Consider the following 22,878-nt stretch of genomic DNA (forward strand, 5'->3'; position numbering starts at 1 on the left):
AAAAATTCCTTTTAAATTTTGTCCTCTTTTCCTAACAAATCCAGGTTTGCTAGTAATAACACGCTTAAAATCATCGTTGCTTTGCAACACAAACCAATATTTGGATACAGTATTCTCTATCTGCGAGGACTTCTCAGAAAAGTGTAAACAAATTGTGCTCCCTTTTCAATGGATTGAGTCCGTTGCTTTTTATAAGGAATATTGTACTCTACGTTACCTAATAAAGCTGGATAGGTGGACTCTCTCTTAGCAAGAATCTCATTAGTAAGAGTTTTAAGTACTTCATGTGGGTACCCCCTCTCAATAAACATACAACATAACTTGTTGGCTTCCTCAATGAAGTCCTCTAACCTACTACATATACGAGAAGCTCTAATTAATTGACCCTTAACTATACCTTTCTTTTGGTATAGAGGGTGTTGACTAGTAAAATGTAGCAGGGAATTTGAAAAAGTAGGTTTTCTATAAATCTTAGAATGTAGTTCTGAGGTATTAGGGTCCCTAAAAATAGTGACATCTAAGTAATGCATTTCACTGCCACTAATTTTGTGTGTAAAAACCAGGAAATTAGTAGTTGAATTTATGTATTGAAGAAAGGCTGTAAGTTGTTCACGTGTGCCCTCCCAGATGATACAAATATCATCCAGGTATCTGCGATAAAAGGTAATGGACTGTGCCCAGGTTGTTTTAAAGATGTATTTAAGTTCCCACATGTGCAACACTACGTTGGCATAAATGGATGCGCAGGCAGCACCCATCGCTACCCCCTTGAGTTGTTTAAAAAGTTCTCCGTTAAAGAACATGTAGTTGTTCTGCAGCACAATGCTCATCATTTCAGTTATTAAGTTGACAAAATTGTTACTTAAGTTAGTTTCATTCCTGAAAAAATCAGTAAACCACTCAAGGCCTGTTGAGTGGGGAATGCTGGGGAACAGTTCCTTTATGTCTACAGTGACCAATAAGGATGAAGCTGTGCATCTATCTTTGGGAAAGTTTTTAAGAAATTCCCAAGAATCCTTACACACGTGTATTAAAGCTGGGAGATATCGCTTAGTGATGTGATCAATAAATTTGGCGATTGGTTCTGTCACTCCACCGCCCAGAAACAATAGGTCTAAAGAGCAGGGGGTCTGTACCCTTATGAATCTTGGGTATGCCAAAAATCACCGGTGTTCTGGGTTTGTCTACTACCAAAAAATTGTACAGCCTTTCATTGATAACACCTTGCATTAAGTAGTCATAGAGCGAGTACTTTATCTTAGCTAGAGCTATGTTATGCTCATTACGAGATGTTAGGCAATATTGGCTGTTGTCATGTAACATGTGGTGCATGCTTTCTTCATAATTAGCATCATACATAAGCACAACACAACCTCCCTTATCAGGCTTCATTACTGTAACCTTTTCTCTAGATAGCATCCTGATGTAGTTTAGCTCCTCTGGGCTGATATTAGTGTGCTCATAGTCAATAGTGTCCAAACATTTGCTACGTAACTCCCGCTCCACTAATTCTTCATACAGCCTAAGAGAAGGATGCATAGGGGGGTTAAAGGTACTTTTCCTATGTAATCCTGTGTGTTCCAACTCTTTGCCCTTAAAAAAGTGTTTCAAGTTCAAACCTCTCGTGAATAACTTGAGTTCCACAAGTAAATTGGCTAAATCAACTTTCTTAGTGGGCACAAAATGAAAGCCTTTTATAAAAACATTGAAGGCTGTCATGTCAACTATGACCTCAGTGTAATTATATATAGTGAAATTGTGCAATGTAAAATGTTTGCAATTAATTGTCTCTACCACTTCGATGTCACTCTGATACAAGCTGGAACCCTCAGTTGGATCTACAGGTGGATCACTATTAAGAAATGTGTGTACTGGTACATAATTACTGGTTATTGTTTGTTGTTCCATCTCTGTGGTGCTCTCTGGGGTTTGTATCCCCAAGCCCCGGTCCTCCCGGGGTGTGAGGAAAAATCCTGGTTGCGTTGCCTTTTGTCTTTCTCTGCTAAACGTTCACTTCTACGAGGGACCTCGTTGTAATTCTGATGAAACACTTCCTCCCCTGCATTGTCTACTACACTAACTGTTCTCATCCTATCTGCAGATTTGTTATGACAGGGATATGCCAAACCTTCCTTGTAGTCATGCAAGTCTCTTTCCAACTTTCTGATTTTCCTATTTGTTATTTTAAAACAAAATTGGTCCACTTCATCAAAGATCCTGCCATAATCATGCTTGACCATGGCAAAATCGTTGTCTGAAGTCACCGTGTGGTGTAATAGGTTTAAATCTTCAGTTAGGTTATTGGCCTTGTTTTCATACTCAGCAATCATCTACCTGCATGACTTCCAGGCCTGCCCTATCAAATATCTCACATAGTTGTTTGTAATGTGTTGAGCCATGTTTAACAAAATTGGGAAATTTAAAAAAACGCAACCCTTTTGGGATGCGTCTGACCCTAACACATTCCCGCAGGTAGTCTATCTCACACTGGTTGCTTCTTAAAGAATACAATTTATTTTTAAATTCGTCAAAGTCCGCTTCAATTGGAGCTGTGTCAATAGAATTAACAGTACCTTTTTTGAAATGGAAGGGCTGGTTTGCCCAAGAAGTGAAATTGAAGTCCTTAGATTTATCCCTGATGTTGTTCTGTTGCAAAACATTGTTGTTCCTATACGCTGAAACATTAACGGTGTTGTTGCTACCCTCGGCGTCCAAGTGCACTTCACGAGGTACTCTCCTACTGACTGCGTCCTTGTTGGCATTTCCGCGGGCCTCAGAGCCTCTGTCTGTGACTGGTGGAGCGTCCAAAACAGTGCCTTTGTGTTGCAAGTTAAGCAGCCCTTTTAATTCAGCCAGCATGTTGACAACCTGGTTGAATTCCGCCCTCGTGACGGGAAGTTCCTTTTCAGTAGCCTGCAGCATATGCGGTGTAATCGCTGGATCGAACGCCTCTGCTTCGGAGGTCATGGTAAAAAACAAACGATAGAACCAAAAAACCACAACGCTGAAACACCAAAAATGAGTAAACCACTTTCTCCTGCAGAGGCAATAATTCCAATAGCGAAATGTAAAAAATTCCTTTTTATTCCACGATACAAGGAGTTAATACAAGAAGATGACAAGCGCTTTCGCCTGGTTCATTCCAGGCTTTATCAAGTCAAACAACCATACTGGTTGTAAGAAACTGTTTATATACTGTTGGTAATTAATCACATGATGTAATTAACACACTTGATTGTTTAAACCAACTGTTGGCTAAGCTGAGTGCATTGCAAAATGAATGGAATTGCTAAACATTCATTACAACTGTCATAAACTGTAAATCTAAACCAACTGTAATTAATAATGTAATAAAATAAAATACTAAAATACTATACACCACTTAAATGTTCAATAGTACAAAATAGAAATGTGCAGAGTAAATCATAAACTGAGTAAAATAATTGTGCAATGACCTTCAAGTAACATTACACAAGTCAAGTAAACAATGAATACGTACGTCTTAAAAACAAATGGCTCTACATTTAAAAACAGTGAATAGTGTAGGCGAACAGACCAGTGGATAAATGGCTATGCAGGTAAAAAGATTTTAAGATGGTTTTTAAGATGTACGTATTCATTGTTTACTTGACTTGTGTAATGTTACTTGAAGGTCATTGCACAATTATTTTACTCAGTTTATGATTTACTCTGCACATTTCTATTTTGTACTATTGAACATTTAAGTGGTGTATAGTATTTTAGTATTTTATTTTATTACATTATTAATTACAGTTGGTTTAGATTTACAGTTTATGACAGTTGTAATGAATGTTTAGCAATTCCATTCATTTTGCAATGCACTCAGCTTAGCCAACAGTTGGTTTAAACAATCAAGTGTGTTAATTACATCATGTGATTAATTACCAACAGTATATAAACAGTTTCTTACAACCAGTATGGTTGTTTGACTTGATAAAGCCTGGAATGAACCAGGCGAAAGCGCTTGTCATCTTCTTGTATTAACTCCTTGTATCGTGTGGAATAAAAAGGAATTTTTTACATTTCGCTATTGGAATTATTGCCTCTGCAGGAGAAAGTGGTTTACTCATTTTTAAGTATGTTAACATCTATTTAGAGGTCTGTTTAGCACTTATTTAAAAAATAGATGAAAAACAGTTTGACAGATCTGTAAATGTTCTACCTTTTCCTAATGTATGTTGTATTGCTAATTAAGTCAGTAAATTGCAGGATCATAGTGGACCCTAGAAAAGTGAAGATCTGCTTGTTATTAACTAAAATTTTTTAGATACATGACTCCATTTGTAATATTCCAGAATAATATAACTTTATTAAACACTGTGGCAAATTTAGTGATCCCACACACTGCATCTCTTTTTTTTCCTTAAACATCCTAATGTATTTTGTTTCTACAGACAGGCTTTAGAGGCACACTTCAACTACCAGATGACGTTACACTTCCAGCCACAAAAGTCAACTTTAAAGAATGGCATGAAATGGATGTAAGTGAACAATATTGGAATTTATGGTTGCACATTTTTTAAGTTACAACACTGCCAGTAAGAATCTTAAATAGTAATTTCACTTTTGTATGTGAATCCGTAAGAACATTCACCTATACCACTCTTCTAAATACCTCTTAAAAGAGTGCCTTACCATTCTGCAGTGATGTGTTACCTTATATCTGCAACTGCCAGTATTACATTTACTTCTGTTGTGGTGGAGTTGTCCAGACTCATGCAGAAATAGAGTGCAGTTGCTAGCAGGTCACTGTGTAAAACCATAAGCCTGTAGATTCTGCATCTCATAGATCCTAGATAGAAATACAATAGTTACATAAGGTGCTCACTTTAACAGTACATTTTTCAAGGCTTCACGCTCACCCAGTGCTCCTTGCTTAGTGGACTGTGTCCCTGCAGGCACTAGGATCACCTCCTCAGCAGATTTTTTTTCTTTTTTCTGTCCATTTAATGCAGAATGGGGAGAACATTCCACTAAACCTTGTTTCTTGTTAGGATAAATGGTGGATGATCCATCTTCTTTCTAGTTTTTTTCTGATGCATCCAAGAATAATCAGCTTCAGCAAAACTATACCTATATATACATATATATCGGTAATTAAGTATAGAATATACTTCACAGAAATTAGGGAGACTATTAAAGCCCTCTGAGATAGGTTGATATGACACAAAGATTCATTGTTAACCATAACTACACCATCATACTTTGAAATGCTTTTATTGCTGGTTGCACCATACATCAAGTAGTAGGAGTAATGCCAGCTACAGTATAGAATTTATGTGGGCTTTTCAGTGCTTAATTTCAACATGGCACTTCAGAAGTCAACCTCCCAAAGATGTTAATACCCTCACTACTGGTGGCACCTAAAGCCATTCTGTTGTTACAGTCAGTTAAAATATATACATGGAAGCTGGGACTTCTGAATATGTTTATTATGCCTACTGTATACAATTAAGGCTGCTCATTTTTTAAGAGTCTGTCTTTTAACATATACTATAGCAGTGAAAGGTGACCAGGAACTACTAAATGAAAAATTAAGCCAAAAGAGGGGGTGGTATAAAAATAGTATGATGCTAAAAAGTATGACAATGTCATTTTACACTATAAACACTGTAAGAAGCACTACATATTTTTACACGTAGAAATTTTATTGTAAAACCTCTGACTGCAAACAGAGTAAATCAACTGATGTTTTATATAAAAGTAAATATGTTTTTTTCTCCTAGAGGAACTTAAAAGCTGAAGAAATTTGGAAAGGATTAACTTTATTCACAAGCGCACTTCTGAAGGCAAGGGATGTCACAACAGACAGTGCAACAGTATATTCAATAGAAAAGTCGTATAGCAATATCAGAAGTATAACACAAATCTTGAAAAGTCTAGACATTCAGGTAAGAAGATCATAATGTTTTAGAAAAAGCTGAATTGTCATATATTGGGCTACTGATTCATGTTTATGTAAAATTTAACCTTACTTGGAACACTTTTCTTAAATGAAATAGCAGGATTAGTATAAATGTAACTTTTACACATACCCACATACAGCTTAAATTTGCAGAACTATCTGTAGAATGTTGTTTTAGTAATTTACTTACTTTGTGTCTTTCGGCTTTTCCCGGTTAGGGGTCGCCACAGCGAAACTCCGGTCCGCTAATGATTGGCAGTTGATTTTTACGTACCGGCTTGCCAGGCCTGACGCACACCCTTCAACGAAGGTACGCCCATTCACGCATGTCTCCACGCAGAAGACACTCTAGCTGAGAATCGAACCGGACAGCGTCTTACTGTGAGGCGACAACGCTACCGCAACACCACCACCGCTAGTAATTTACTTATTAATAAACTAAAAATGAAAACTCTCAAATTTCAGTAAAATATATATATCACTAAGTACTGACAGTTTATTAAACACACCATCTAAATCTTAATGAGCACAGAAGTAATGATGCTCTATACTTGTATTAACTTTCTTATTGGGTGTCAGTTTGAAGGCACTTCAAGTCCTAAGTTCTCATGCAAAGCAATGTTTAAATTTGAAATTTATTTCTGTTAAGGATGTCATTTCTTAAGGATGAAATGGATTGAGTCCACATATATCTACAGGTTTGCCCCTTCAGCTCTTGGTTACATCTGATTGCGCCAGTAATGTATTTACTGAGTGGTCCCCAGACACACATAGAACCTGCCTGCCCATTCAACTGTGGCTGGCATAAGAGGGAATATCTAAAGTGATGTCATAGATTTTTCACCTCCTGTTTATGTACTTATTTAATTATTTTATATTATTTATTTACATTCGGTAATAGGATGGATAGGTCCTGAGAGAAAATCTCCACAATTGTTGAGAAAAGATTTAATAAATATCATCAAACAAAGATAGCTAACAAATCAATGAAAAAGTTATTGTTTTAATTAGCAGAAATACTTTCAGGAATTAGAATAGCCTGAATAATAGGATAAACAGTGGAGAGATTGATTATTAGAGAATGTCAAGTACCACAGTATAAAGGATTAGTCCAGATAAAATCACTTTAGCTAACAGATCTAGTAGACTCTCTCTATCTCTCTCTGATACCCTCCCTATGGGAGGAATAAAGGCACCTTGTTGACGTTTCCAGTAGTTTATTCAATTAAGCAGGTAGCTGGATGAGTGTTCTTGTTCTAATACATTATATTCAACAGGTCAGTTATTTAAAGGCAGTTACAGACAATGGTGGGAGGGTCCATGGGAGCTGACTGGAGGAAAGTCTGGGAGATGGAAACACAAGGGACTAATCCCAAAGCTTATAGAGGTTAGTCCCTTATTTGAATATTCCAAACCCAGGAAGATTTTAAACAAATTTTTAATTTCTTGAGAAATGAAATTTGTGTTCATTCCTATAATCTGGTGTAATAGACTTCCATTATTGGCTTTGCAAACAGAATACAGTGCGTCACCAAAATGATTGTTTGATGTAGCTATTGGTAACAGATTTTGAGTTTGTGATTTGAGATTTCTGGTTGGAATATATTTGCTTACTAAGGAGGCGATGGCAAAGATATTTGTTTGGTGTCTAAAAAAATGCAAAATATGGGCAGTTTTTATCTGACTGAATTTGAGAATATGATGTAGTTTTAGACAGTTGTTTTGTAGAGCTATATAATGATATGTTTTATGTGGAATATTTGCAACAAATTTTTCAATTTTATTATAAATTTATTCTAACTTATGGTAGTATGCATTACAAATGTTGGTTAGGATAGCGGATGCATATAAAGTAGGGCTGGTAGAAGGAATGATTGGTCTGTCTTCAGCTGGGCACTTTCAGTTAAGTAGGGTTTGGATTTGTACTGCATCCCCAACTTGTGCTTTTGAAGAGATGTAATCTGTATGTTTAGCAAAGTACAAACTGAGATTTATTATCACACCAATATGTTCTGCATGGTAAAATTTGCAGCTTGTAAGGAAATAGTAATGTTTTTTCTGAGGAAAGATAATTAACTTTATTTTACTAGTGTTTACGACAAGTTGTGAATCAGTAAGCCTTTTCTAAAGTGTGCCAACTCTATGGAGTTATATTTTGTAATTGGTTGACACTACTGGCAGAAAAGACAACTGTAGAGTTATCAGCATATTGTGTTGGTGATACACTAGGGAGTGAAGTAGACATATCATTAACAAACATGCTAAAAAGGATTGGACCAAGGCTGGAACCTTGTATAACCCCTGTGGTAATGGGTAGGAAGTCAGATACTGTTTGTAACCATCTGACTGCTTGAAGACCAGGAGATATGTAACTTCTGAACAAGTTAAGTGAACTGTGACTGAGATCCAATGTGGCAAATCTTTGTAGGAGGATACAGTGCAATACATTACCAAAGACCTTGGATAGGTCCAGGAAGACAGAAGCAGTTGATAAGCCTTAGTTCTTGTGATGTTAATGGTACTTAGAAATTACAGTAGTGCTGTTTCTGTGCTAGAGCCTAAATGAAATCCATGCTAAATAGATGACAGCAAGTTGTGTTTTGTAATATGATATAAGAGTTGCTTTTGCGCACATCAAGTATTTTGATAGAGGTGATAAAATGGCTATTGGTCTAAAGTTAGAAAGAGTGTTTGAATGTTTTATGGGCTTTTTTTGCGAGAAGGTATTACATTGCTCTGTTTCCATAGTTTAGGCACAGCATTTCATAAAAGATTTATTTATAAGCATAGCTACAGGACAGGCTATAGCATCAACTGCATAACCGAGATAATCTGAAGCTAGAGAGGTAAACCTTAACTTTTGCAGTCATTTTTTTTTATTTGGTTGACATTTACAAGCTGAAGGAATGAAATTACCATTAGGTTTTTGGAGTAAGGTAGTGTTTTGTAGTGTTCTGTGTTTTTTTTTTCCTCTTATAGTTTTGTGTAAGAGAGTGAGTAAAGTGAATTAACTATGGCTATTTTAACTTGTGTTTCACTGGGGAGAGGACAGGGTTGTTTTTTTCCCTGGCTTAAGAACACTGAAAATGTTTTTCTAGTACTATTTGAGACTGTTTTGATGGGTAGTAAGCAAATGATGAAAGCAGTCATGTTTCCTTCCTATAACAAAATATTTAAATTTATTTCTTAGTGTATTACATGTTAGTCTAGTCGACGTAATTTGAAATGTGTTTCAGAGTTTCTATGCCTCATCTCTCTCTTTCACATATTGATTGTCATCCAGAAGGATATTACAGATTTAAACTTTTTATTATATGTGGGAGCAACTGAATTTAAGACAGACAGGAAGGTATTATTAAAATAAAGGATGTCTTCATCCAGTGAAAGAAATATTAAAGAAGTCCAGTAGCAGTATTTAGCAATCTGTTAAAAGTATCAATATTAAAATATTTCTTATATATATATATATATATATATATATATATATATATATATATATATATATATATATATATATATATTGAAATGTTTCTTATACCACCCACAGACTATCTGAAGGGTGGCAGTACGATGGGATTACAGTTCCATTGCACAGCAGCAGCAACAGCATGGCAGTGCTACAAGGAGACATGCCTGCTATTGTTGGACTCCTCAAGAAATGCCATAGCTCTCTGACCAAGCTCATCCTCCTGTTCCATTCAGTGCCACAAGGAGGCATACCTATTATTGTTGGACTGCTGAAAATGCCATAGCCTCTGACCAAGCAAAGCCACATGTTCCATTCAGTCACACAAGGAGACATGCCTACTATTGCTGGGTTGCTCAGGAAATGCCATAGCTTCCTAACCAAGCTCGGTCTCCTTTTCCATTCAGTGCCACAAGGAGGCATACCTATTGTGGGTGGACTACTCAAGAAATGCCATAGCTCTCTGACCAAGCTCAGCTGCCTGTTCCATTCCATGCCACAAGAAGGCATGCCTACTGTTGTTGGACTGCTCAAGAAATGCCATAGTCCTCTGGCCAAGCTTGGCTGCCTATTCCATTCAGTGCCACAAGGAGGCATGCCTACTGTTGCTGGACTGCTCAGGAAATGCCATAGCCCTCTGACCAATCTCAGCCTCCTGTTCCATTCAGCTTGTAGTACATTTATGAAGCTGACCACCTCATTAGTATTCACAGTCAGTGACAGTGTTGTGGACTGGTATCAATTTGTGGAGGACAAATACACATACAAGAAAGTGTGAGATCCCCTGCAATTATGTGGACCTAGACAAGCGGTACAAGTAGATGAAAGTATACTTGTCCATGTACAACAATGGCAGGAGCATTGCCATTACTGACCAATGGTTTCTGGGTATTTATCTATGCAGCAAGAAGCAGGGATACATCACATAATGTGATGTTGGCACTATAATATGTTTTACTAGTTACTATAGTGACAGACGAATAGGATGTCTATGCTGGTATTAGCACACTACAGAGAATGAACTAGTGCCATTAGACAGGGAATCCCCCATAGACTTTCTGAACCCCCTCAAAAGACTTCACACTAATGCTGTAGAACCATACCAGTTACATGTGAAAAGATTTTCAAAGCCATGAATGAAGACAGGATGGAAATGGTACCACTGAACCTAGATGAAATTAAGTGATGATAATGGTAGAGAAGGATGGGCTTTCAGCATCCGACAAATTATCAGCAAACATTTCCGTCAACAGTAATAAAACTTAGGTTATGAAATTTAATTCTTATTTTATGACACAGATCTTGACAGTTTTTTTTTTAAACAAGCTCATGCTACAGTTACATATATAGACTCAAATCAATGTACTTCCCTATAATGATGAACGGGTCCCTATGTTAATGTAAGGTAATTTTAGAAAATGTTAAGGTATGTTTACAGAAGGCAAGCATAGAATGGGAACCATCATCTCACTGACAGTAATCTTGTTAAAATGTAACATGTTTTTCCCCATTGTACTGTGACATGGAAGTCCTTTATAATAAGTTGGGAAAATATGGGAATGAAGGGCAGCACACCCTACATTTGGGGACTGGAGAAAATCCCAAAAATATTATTTTAGTTCTTCCAATTTGCCTACTTCCATTTCGGTGATCTTAACACAATGATTTAGGGCCCAATTCCTAGACTTCATCTCAGTATAAATGACTGAACTTGTTAGGCCTGCTTTATAGATATCCTTTAAGGCCTTAAACCAGAGTAAGTCACTTGCACTGACAGCAAGTTTTTTGAATCTACCCCTACAGTAAACCCAACAGTCTGTGCAGTAGAAAAGAGGACATATGAAATTAATCATTATCTTGAAAGCATTTGCAATTAAAGACATTCTGAAGTATTCCATACATTTGTTTTTAAGAGGAAAGTAGTCATCCCTAGCACTTATGTTACCTAGGGACACATTACTAAAACATCACCCAGTGCTAAGAAAAATTCAGTGAGCCTTGGCTGTTACACCTGACAGCTATGTACACATCCTAATGAATAATCCCTGTACTAAAGGGACACTGTACTGTTTTACATAGTAAAAAGACATAACAGGGATCATTTGTTTGGTTTATTTATTATTAGGAATTTGGTGACTGCATTAAGGATGATGTTATGCAATTAAGCAGGACAGATCCAGGAAGGAGCAATAACCTGGTAAGGAGAAGATACCAATCTTCCAATCCAAAAAGAGACCAAAGCCGGGAGGACCCCCAGCGGGATTTGGGTCCCAAGAAATGTCCTTATCATCCTGTCCACATCAGCCTTGGAAAGGCTCCTGCAGGACTTGAGTGATAAGAGGAAGCAGAGGAGGAAGGCCTTGAGATCACGTAAAAGGACTTCTCCTGTAGAATAAGGGATCTCAATCTGGGAAATTTTGACCTCAAAGAAAAACAAGACTTCTGAAGAAGCAGAGTACTGGATTTCATGGGGATAGGTTACAATGTGAGGACTGGATCTGAAGGTTTTGCCGTCTTGTGAGTTAGAAACAATGAAGGAGAATAATACAGGGGCCATTTCTTTGATTCTTTAAAGTTTTCTATTTCTCACTCTTTCTAATTTTCTTTAGATTTTTCACCTCTGGCACAATCAGCTGGCTTCTTGGAGAGAGGAGATGCAGCAGAAGATGCACAGGAATGAGAAGGGAGTCCTTCTCCCACAGAGGCAGAGAGTAGTTGTATAATTCCTCTTGACTACAGCACTGTGACCAAAGGCCTCACAAATGTTGCACTGGTCATCCAGGTGTGCAGCTCCTAATCAAAAGAAGCATTTTGTATGTGCATTAGAATTAGGCAACTTGTGGCAGCAAGCCATGTACACCCAATGGTTTCTCAAACTATTATTTTTGGTCAGGAAATAACATACATACACACAAACACACACACACACACACACACACACACACACACACACACACACACACACACACAAAATACAAGAAATAACACACGTTTTGAAATCAAGGAAGCAAGGAGCACCAACGAGCATCCAAAAGAAAAAGAAAACCTAAACAGAAACTAAGGACTAACTATAAGAAATTTTTATTTTTTATAAAATATCAGATGAGGTCAAAGAATGAAAAGGAAAAATACTCTGTTCAGAGAATGGAAGACAGAGACAAATACACACTAAAGTTCACAATGAAAAGGAAAAAAACTCCGTTCAGAGAAAGGATAACAGAGACAAATACATACTAATGTTCACTTATCTCCCTCTGACTAGCCTGGGCTCCAAGGACCACATTTGTAGCAACTGCGTGGCAAATGAGATCTGAGGTAATGTCCTATTCACATGGGGATCATGGGTAAAAGGAGGTGCCTGAACACTGGATTCAAAGGTTGAGAGTTGCAGTTCCAAAGATCCATCCACTGAGAAATGGATGGAAGAAACATCAGATCAAGTGTTTTTTTGTAAGCAAATAGACTTGGAAAAAAAAGACAAAATGATCAAAGCCATGAAAATGGTAAGTTTCCTACACCTACAAAAATTTTAGATTGTTTTATTTCCATTAATTAGAAGTTATGTACCTACCATAACGTTCCATGTTAGTTGTCTTCTTCTCGCCTTCTTTCTTGCTGGATGGGTTCGGAGCCAAACCTCGGCTCTGACTCGGCCGAATACTAAAGCTCGAGAGCTATTTTTACCGGCTAGAGGCTATCCTATGTCCCATAATGCTAGGCAAAATATACCCAGATCTCGTTTGATAGCTAACACTATGGACAGACATGTCCCACCACTAGAAAAGAGACAAAACTGAGAGCTATGTAGAAATATAAAACCTACAGCCTGCCTGTCACCAGGGGTACCAAGGGGGAGGAAGAACTCTAGCTGAAGGTATAATCCTGGTGACAAGGAAAAAACTCACCCAATACTCTAGGTCTTTCCAGGCTCGGGGGATGGAGGGTGGGACGCAAGAAAGAAGGCGAGAAGAAGACAACTAACATGAAACGTTATGGTAGGTACATAACTTCTAAATGTCAAGTTGTCAATCTCGCCTTCATTCTTGCTGGATGGGACAGCGTCCCTAGCTCCTTAGTCCCGGGTGGCTCAATGGAACAGACTCTTGAATACAGTGGAACCAAAATCAGCCCTATTTCTGGAGGCAATATCCAGTTTGTAATGAGAGATGAAGGTATGAGGAGAGGCCCATGTGGCCGCTGCACAGAGTCCATAGGTAATCTCGCCTGTAAAGCAGCTGAGGAAGCTAATGCTCTAGTTGAATGAGCTCTAGGCTTGGTAGGGAGCTCCTTATGCCTCAATTGATAGGTCAAAGAGATAAGAGAGGTTAACCATCTTGACAAGGTCACTTTAGAAACCGGAAGGCCCTGCTTCCCTTTGGTGTAAGACAAGAAGAGTTGGTCTGATTTTCTCGTTGGCTTGGTTCTATCCAGATAGAAACATAGTTGCCTATGGACATCTAAACAATGTAATTTTCTCTCAGCTCTATCAGTGTAATTTGGAAAGAAAACTGGGAGATCAATGGTCTGATTCAGATTTTTTTCTGAAAGTACCTTAGGTAAAAAGGATGGATTTGTCCTAAGAGCCACTCTATCTTTGTAAAAAACAAGATAAGGGGGGCGCACAGAAAGTGCTTGTAGTTCAGAAACCCTTCTGGCTGAGGTAAAAGCTACCAAGAACAGTGTTTTCCACGAGAGCAGTTTTAACGAGCAGGAAGCAGCAGGCTCAAAGGGAGGTAGAATTAAAGACGACAGTACCAAATTTAGATCCGGCGGTGGACGAGGGTCTTTGACTGGGGGCCTAAGTAATACGGTACCCTTCAGAAAAGCTTTGCAGAGCTTGTGAGACATAATACTAGACTCTGACAAGCCAACATGGAAATTTGCAATAGCCGCCAACTGGACTTTGATAGTGGCTGAAGAGGAACCTTTTTGAAAGAGTTCCGCTAAAAAATCTAGAACTGTTTGGACAGGGGCAGTAAAGGGATCAACATGGTTCCTTTCTGCCCAAATAGAGAAACGTTTCCATTTACTTGTGTACGTCCTTCTGGTGTTAGACTTGTGAGAGGCAAGGATAATCCGACATACTGACGGGGAGATTAAGGGAAGTCTAGCTAAGGTTGGAAGTGGAGCAACCAAGCTGTGAGGTTGAGAGATGACAGGGATTGGTGCAGCCTGCCCGATTGATGGGTCAGAAGGTCTGGTACAGGGTCCAGATGCCAGGGCTGCTCCAGTAGATAACGTTGTAGGAACGAAAACCAGACTTGTCGAGGCCAGTAAGGGGCAATAAGGATCATCTTGGATCTCAAGGCAGTTGCTTTCTGGACTAACAGAGTGATTAAGGGAAAGGGGGGGAAAGCATAAAGGAGACCCCTGGGCCAATCGTGGACTAGAGCGTCTCTGGGAGAGAGGCCCGGAAGAGGGTGAAGAAGTCTTCACACTTGCTGTTTTGAGGGGTTGCGAAAAGGTCACAGCAAGGCTGCCCCCACTTTCTGAAGATTTGGTCCGCTACTAGTTGGTTGAGAGACCACTCGTAGGGCATGAGAATGTCCCTGCTCAGCCTGTCTGCTATGACATTGGACTTCCCGGGAATGTGTTTTGCTACCAGAAAACGCTGAGAAGAGATCGCCCATTGCCATAGTCTGAGCGCTTCCCGACAAAGAGGGTAGGACCTGGTTGGACTTCCCGGGAATGTGTTTTGCTACCAGAAAACGCTGAGAAGAGATCGCCCATTGCCATAGACTGAGCGCTTCCCGACAAAGAGGGTAGGACCTGGTTCCGCACGGTTTGTTGATGTACCATACTACAGACATATTGTCTGTCTGTATTGCAATCGATCCCGTGGGAAGAGAGTCCTGGAGAGCCTGCAATGCCAACAGGACCGCTCTCATCTCCAGGACATTGATGTGCAAGTGGCACTCGAAGGGTTGCCATGTGCCCTGGAGTGTCCTGCCCTGAAAATGCCCCCCCACCCGATCAGGGAGGCGTCCGTTGTCATGGTGGCAACCGCAGGGGGGAGAACAACCGGTCTGCCTTGAAGCACCTGGGGTGAGTCCATCCACCACGATAGGTGTCGTTTGCAAGACTGAGTGATGAGAATCCTGTGTGACATGGGAAGCTGCTGAAAAGACCATTGGAAAAAAAGCATCCACTGTAGTATCCGCATGTGAAAACGAGCTAGGGGGAGCAAGGTGATTGTTGCAGCCATCAGACCAAGCGTTTTCAGTACAAACCTCGCTTGGACCCTGTCCTCTTGAACATGACTGCGAATGTCGCATACTCTTTGCGTAGGAAGTTTTGCTGACAACTCTGCCATGTTTAACACGGCGCCTATGAAGGTAATATGCTGACAAGGCAACAAAGCAGATTTTTCGAAATTTATAGAGATGCCTAGCGCTTTGCAGGTTTGTACAGCGTAATCCCTGGCTTGAAGAAGTTGATGCCTAGTGGTGGCAGTAAGGAGCCAGTCGTCTAAATATGGCAACACCTGGAATCCTCGATGTCTCAAGTGAGCCGCAACCACTGCCATGCATTTGGTAAACACCCTGGGGGCTGTGGTGAGGCAAAAGGGCAGGGCTCTGAATTGGTAGTGACTGGCTCCCAGCCGGAAGCGGAGAAACCTCCTGGAGCGCCTGTTCATTTTGATATAATAGTACGCATCCTGAAGGTATATCGCTCACTTGTATTTTAAAACTATTAGCTTGTAAAAGGTAGCATCTTCTGACTCAGCAGGGAGCTTTTGGAAACTCTCCATGCATAGCTAAGTCATATTTTTTGATTTGGTTCCATTTTGAATGACGCTGTATCTAGCGTCTAACACAAATGCATAGGGGACTTTACGAAATGAAGTGTTGAGTTGACCTATGTAGGATTTTACATTGATCAACTATTTAACGCATGTATCGCATTTAAGAGAACAACATAATGCCACATGGACATAGTGGTTTGTATCCATTTTAACAAACCACAAAACTTATTAGCGTCCATACAAATATTGAAACACATTAGGTTTACATATTAGCTCAATTATAAGCTGCAGGTATTATAAAAATTAAACACTAAAACTAATAATTGGTTCTTCTTAGAGCATATTTATAACAACAGGACATTTGAAAATGTATAGAAGTTTTGTTTTAAAATTTTAAATTTCAAAACTTTAAACTTATAGGTGTTAATATTTGGAAAGCTACTCATGAGAGTTTTGTAGTTCCATGCTAACAATCATTTAAATGTTAGCACTATGAGTTAAATTTTAATTTTAATTTAAATGTTTAAGGCTCAGCCTTTGGATGTAGTTGCAATTATTAAATTTATAATTTTGTATACACTTTTACACAACATAAGAACAGTGTATATTATAAGAGCACTGATAGATATTATATCCCTTTATGATAGAAAAGGCTGGAAGTTTTGTGTTTTAAATGGTGAAATTATTCACATTTTTAAAGTGAAGTTTTGTTTTGTTTTGTTTCTAACATTTTACCTGCTGGTTCTGTATGATTTTAAACTCACAAGCTGTTGAATTGGTAATTGGTAATTTGTTTTCTAATTGGTTAATTAGTTAACAACACCCTTTTTAAAGAAAGTTTGATACTACAACTGGTTGTTTCATTTTTGTCTGAGGAAGGAGAGATAGGAGTCTCTCCGAAAGTGCTTGTGGTTAATAAAAGCTCTAATATTACAGCGCATGGACTTTTGTTGCCTTCTTTGGAACAGTTTTACCGGACTGTGGATTTTACTTTATCATCTGTTTTCCTTACGCTTAGCAGCTTGTTCCCTCGAATTTTTGTTCTTTCGTAGTCTGTTTGGTTTTTGGAATCGCATCCTGAAGGTATATAGAGCACATCCAATTGTCCTGACCCAAAAAGGGAAGAATGGACTGTAGCGTGACCATCCAGAATTTAGTTCTGTGAACCGATTTGTTCAGTCTGCTGAGATCCAAAATAGGTCTCCAGTCCCCTGTCTTTTTTGGTACCAAAAAGAGTTTGGAGTAGATTCCGGATCCTTGTTGGTCTGCCGGGACTGGCTGGATAGCTCTTTTTAAAAGCAGCTTTGAAATTTCTAGTGCTGCTTGGTCTCTCAGACCGGGTGGAACGTCTGGAAGAGGCCCTTTTGGTTGATGTGGGGTGTGGATAAATGGGATTTTGCAACCCTCAGATATGATCGACGGGTGCTGAAAGGGTTTGTCAGAGAAAGATTCTCTGCTACTCTGATTCCCCGTCCCTAGGGCAGCATCTGTTATTGTTCCCTCCTCTGCCTCTAGAGGGAAGCTCACCAGAACTCCCTGAGGTTTTGACCCTTAGGATACGGTCTAGAAGGGAAACAGACTCCCACGGCAGAGAGAGTCTTGCCTTCTTGTTCGCACCTGGTTAAGGTGTCCTTCACTTGAGGTCCAAAAAGAGCAGAACCAAAGGGGGTGTTAGTGAATGACGCCTTGAAGGGGTCAGCAAAATTGCAGAGCCGCATCCAGGCGTGTCTCCTTAGAGCAACACCCATACCTGTGGCCATCGGCTGCATACGAGATGAGCCGCATGGAAGAGTTCACGATAGAGTTCAGGGTCCCTAGCTGGGAGTTGATCTTTTCCTGAGACCCCGCAGCTGTTGGGTCCTGCAATGTTTCACCCAGTTCCTTGAGAAGGTCCCTCTGAAGTCGGGTGAAATGGCATAAGTAATTCAGCGACTGCATAGCAAAGGTCGCTGAGGAAAACATCTGCTTGCCGTACCTATCCATCATCCTAGATTCCTTATTAGGAGGATGGGCAGGTACTGAAGGGTCAGCCAACTCCTTCTTAGTGGCTGCCGCCACCACCATGGCATCCACGGGAACACCCTTGGAAAGAAACTGCTTATCTGTGGGAGCAGTAATAAATTTAGTGGGCCTCTGGGGAGTTGGTTCCATAGTATCCGGAGCCGTCTACGCCTTCCGAGCCACTACCTCCATAAGTGGGTCAAAAGGCGGGGACACCCAGGAGGTGGAAGGGCGACAACTGAAGGCATCCAGGTACACTGACTCGTCCTCGGATGGGTTAAGGGCAGACCAGTTCCCCCTCTGTTTGAGGATCTCTAAGATGTCAGAAAAGGAGACATCCTCACAGGGGGACCTTGGGGACTCTTCCGAATCATCCAGGTCGGTGTCAGATGTCACTGACTCAGGAGAGTCAACATGTTTCCTCTTACATGTCCTCTTCCGAGGGGGCTCCCCCGCAGGGTCAGCGGAGGCCTCGGAAGAGGAAGAAAGGCCCAATGGGGCAGCCTGGAGTGTCGGTTCTCCTCTCATGGGGTCAGGAGGGTAGGCAGGGGCCGAAGCAGGCACCGTGGAGGGAGGGGCTGAGGAACCTGACCGTGGTGCCGGTATGGGAGCCAGCACACTCCTCATCACCTCAAAGGCACCCCTGTCAGGCAGAGAAGAAGGACCCAATTCCGAAGAGATGAGAACTCTCCCCGGCACCGAGAGGGATGGCTTCGAGGCCAATGTTGGGGCCGAACTCACCTGTGCCGAACCTCCGAGAGGGAGAGCGGGGTCGGACAAGGGTCCGATACCACTCGCTTCCTCTGAGCTGATGAGGGAGTCCCGGCACCCGGATCCCTCCAAGGACGGAGCCAAGGATGGGATCGGAGCCGACGACGGAACTGACAACAGGGGAATCGGTTCCGACGCCCCCACAGTACTCACCTCGACGACCTCCAGCTCCGAACTCAGCAGGGTAGTCGGAGGAGGAACTTGAGCAGGTGTGGGGGTAGCCCCTGTCTGTTGAGACGGACTATGTAGCAACTGGGCCAGTGCCTGCGACTTTAAAAGCCGGCTGACTACCCTCTCGAGGTCATGGTCCGAAAGCCTGGAAGACCTAGAGGAATGAACTCTATGGCTACGCTCCGACAAGAGTGGAGACTTTGGAGCCAATCTAACCGACTCGAGAGATGGAGACCTAGAGCGCTTTCTGCTCGGGGACGATTCCGACACCAAAGTCAGAGCCAACTGAGGTCTAGATACCTCAGTTCCGGTTGGAACAGAGGAGGCAGCAAGAGCACCGCTCGGTGCCGGCTCCGAACATGGAGCCGATAATTTGGCGGGCTTTGAAGGTTTCCCAGCCATAGTCTTTGCCAGGGAATCTTCAGGCTTTAACAAGCCTCTAAGTATAAATTTGTTTCTGCGCTCCTGCAGGACTCTAGGGCTAAAAGCATGGCAGATGGAACACGAGTCCTGCAGGTGCAGAGGGCCCAAACAATACACACAAGAAGTGTGACTGTCTGTCAGAGACATCTTCTGACAGCACGAGTCACACTTCTTGAAACCCGATACCTTAGTATCCTTGGACATACTGTACAAAAACCATACACAATACATTACACTATAAACAATTTACTATAAAAAAGGGAACTACCACTAAGTAAAAGGACAGGATTCCACACACACACACACACACACACACACACACACACACACACACACACACACACAGACAGAACAGTCAGGGGAAAACTGTACTACAAGGGGAGGGTCAGAGGCCCAACCACCTTAAGGGTGGAGAGAAGGGAGATTAGCAACTTAAAGGGAGGAAAGACTAGTCGCTAACTACACTGATACTAAAGGAACAAAAAGGGATGAAAAACTGACTAAAAAACTACTTCAAAAGTTATTAATAAAAATATACAACCTGGAGCCGGTGAAAAACGCAACCTCGTAGCTAAGCGGCAAACGAGATCTGGGTATATTTCGCCTAGCATTATGGGACATAGGATAGCCTCGAGCTGGTAAAAATAGCTTTCAAGCTTTAGTATTCGGCCAAGTCGGAGCCGAGGTTCAGCTCCGAACCCATCCAGCAAGAATGAAGGCGAGATTGACAACTTAACATCAAATATTCTGTGGGAGACGATAAGTCTGCAGCTGAAGGCAGTGCTACATTTTGTTCTGACTGCAATTGATAAAAACCTCACTGATAACTAATTTTACATGGAGAGAAGCTGTCTGAAGGTGCAGGCAGTTAATTTTGACAGATCTGAGCATTCTTTGCTGAGAGAAAAGAAAATGTAAAGGTATAATGGCAAGCAGTTCACAGAAAAATAAAGTTTGAAGTTATGGGAAGGGAACAACATACATCAGCCACCTACCTGCCTTAATAGTTTAATATATTTAATATCACAGTGTACAGTTTACTTTTATTTAAAGATAGCCAGTGCATTTTTCTTAGGTCTAAAAGTTAAGGTTTAATGAAAGGTATGCAAGCTGTTCTTCACACCTAGAAGAGGAACAGAGATAAGAAGAGAAGAGACAACAGTCAGTGTAAGTGGGAGCACAGGCTATAGTATGCACTTTAGCATGGGTATCCTTAATTTTATGTTAGGTAATGCTGTAGGTGCAGCTGTCAAGTTGGGACAATTTTTCCTATCTGGAGGGTTAAACATCATTTTTTGAAGATGCACATTGTTGTGTGTGTTTGTTCTAAGGTAATACTGGATGGGGTGTTCTGAAAATATATTTAGTTTTTTGTTTGAGGTTTGTTATTAAACAAAAAGTCTTGAAAATGAGACATAGGGTCAAATGAACATGATAAAAGAACTGTATAAGAAATCAGCTTCCCAAACATTAGTGTGTGCATGTAACACAAAAGTTGGAAATACGCATTCAAAAAAACTGTCATGTATAATAGGTGGGAACAACAGCCTTCTATAATAATGGCTACACTCTCTATATTATCCTGGAATGTAAATAGCATTTCAGGTAAAGACAAAAAGGAAACAGTACTGAATTATTTTAAGAACTGTAGAGTGGAAATATAGCAATGATGCAGGAAATACATTTGGAAAGAAATGAGCATGTGAATTTGACAATGAATGGGTTTCAGAATCCATATTCAGCAAAATATTGTGGACAAAGGAAACTTGGAATTACTAATTACTGTAGGGGAGCAAATAGTGATAAAAAGTGGAAAAAGACAATAATGGCAGACTTGTGGTAGTAAAGGGCAAAGGAGAAGGATTATGACAGCATGAATTTATACTCCACCAAAAACAGAAAAAAGAACATAGAGTAATAATGAGATTTCAGTAGTGAATATTATTTATAGGTAGGAATTGGAATTTTATTTGCAATAGTGAGGATGTATCATAGGCTCAAGAAGGGAAAGTATAACAAAAGGGTAGATTTCTTAAGAAATGTATGAAAATATTTGATATGGAAGATGTGAATACTGTATTAGGAACCCAGATTGAATTTATATATTCTCCAATGTACAGTAACTGGGCTAGACTAGATAGAAATTATATTTCAAAGGAACATGTGCGTATAATTGAAAGCGTTGACACACATCAAATAACTATTTCAAATCATACACTGATAAAAAATCAGATAAAAAGGCAGGATAATGAAGTAAAAATGAGACGCTGGCACTTTCCCACCTACCTGTTAAAAAGAGATGAATTTAAGCAACAGGTAGTGGAAATTATTATATAGTTATTAAGAAGATAGTTTCAGAAGCTATAGCTAGTGAGTGGGATAAAATGAAAATGGAGTTTAAAACAGTACAGAAACAAAAGAGAAAGATATGATTAAAAAACAATAGGAACTACTTAGAGGGACTAAGAAAGGTTAACGTACTGCGGAATAAGGGGAATCTCACGACACAAGAATATGTGTAAATATAGGCTGCTAAAGAGAAAATAATGAAGCACCTAGATTATATGCACGAGTTTAGAAAATTGCTGTTAGGAAAATATTTTTGATAATAACTACAGAGTACAAAAACTTTTAGCACAACTACTTAGGCAACAGAAAAGGGGTTGTTACCAAATGTATGAAGTCTATAACAAGAAAAATAAGGAGAGATCCAGTAGAGGTATTTTAGATATTCCAGAAATTTTATAAAACATTGTATAAAGCTGAGAAATGTGGAAATCAAGAAAGAGCACAAATGTAAATATTTTATGGAATACTTCATTATTACAAGGTTAGAGGTAGATGAGACTCAAAAACTAGCTGTTAAGATAGCAGGAGATGAGATAAAAATGGTCATCCATAACCGATCTTGGGGAAAGTCTACAGGAACAGATGGTATTCCTGTGGAAGTTTGGAAGTTAGGATGGGGAAAAGTAATGAAGATATAGAAAATTTTGTTTAATAGTATTTAAAAAAAAGGAAGCACTAAAATGTTGGAAGAAAGTTGATGTGGCTATATTATGTTAAGACTCACCAGACCTAGATTCATACAGACCCATTTTGATTTTAAGCTATGATTATAAAGTGTTTAAGTCTATACTAGCTAAACGAATGGCAAAATTGATAGATATGGATCAATGTAGTTTTGTGGAGGGGAGTAAAAATGTTCACATCATTAATGGAACAATAGTGATACAGAGAGAAGCAGAATGTAAGAAAATAATGCTGTTGTTGGCGGGTCTTGATGCAGAGAAAGCATTTGACTGAGTAAGCTGGGATTTTTATGAGTAGGGCAATGGTAGCATCTGCATTCCATGATACAATAAAAAGGCTGAT

General features: G+C 39.9%; 1 protein-coding gene across 2 annotated transcripts in view; it reads left to right on the forward strand.

Annotated features, from left to right (window-relative positions):
* Positions 1–22,878, forward strand: part of EPO (erythropoietin) — a 357,290-nt gene that overhangs the window by 150,857 nt on the left and 183,555 nt on the right. For both annotated transcript variants that reach the window (XM_044077307.1, XM_044077308.1), the window contains exons 3-4: positions 4,416–4,502; positions 5,748–5,912. In XM_044077307.1, the coding sequence (XP_043933242.1) occupies positions 4,416–4,502; positions 5,748–5,912 (252 nt within the window). The remainder of the gene's footprint in view (positions 1–4,415; positions 4,503–5,747; positions 5,913–22,878) is intronic.

This window comes from Protopterus annectens, chromosome 7.part0, assembly GCF_019279795.1.
Source record: "Protopterus annectens isolate FY-2018-M chromosome 7.part0, PAN1.0, whole genome shotgun sequence".
NCBI lineage: Eukaryota > Metazoa > Chordata > Ceratodontiformes > Protopteridae > Protopterus > Protopterus annectens.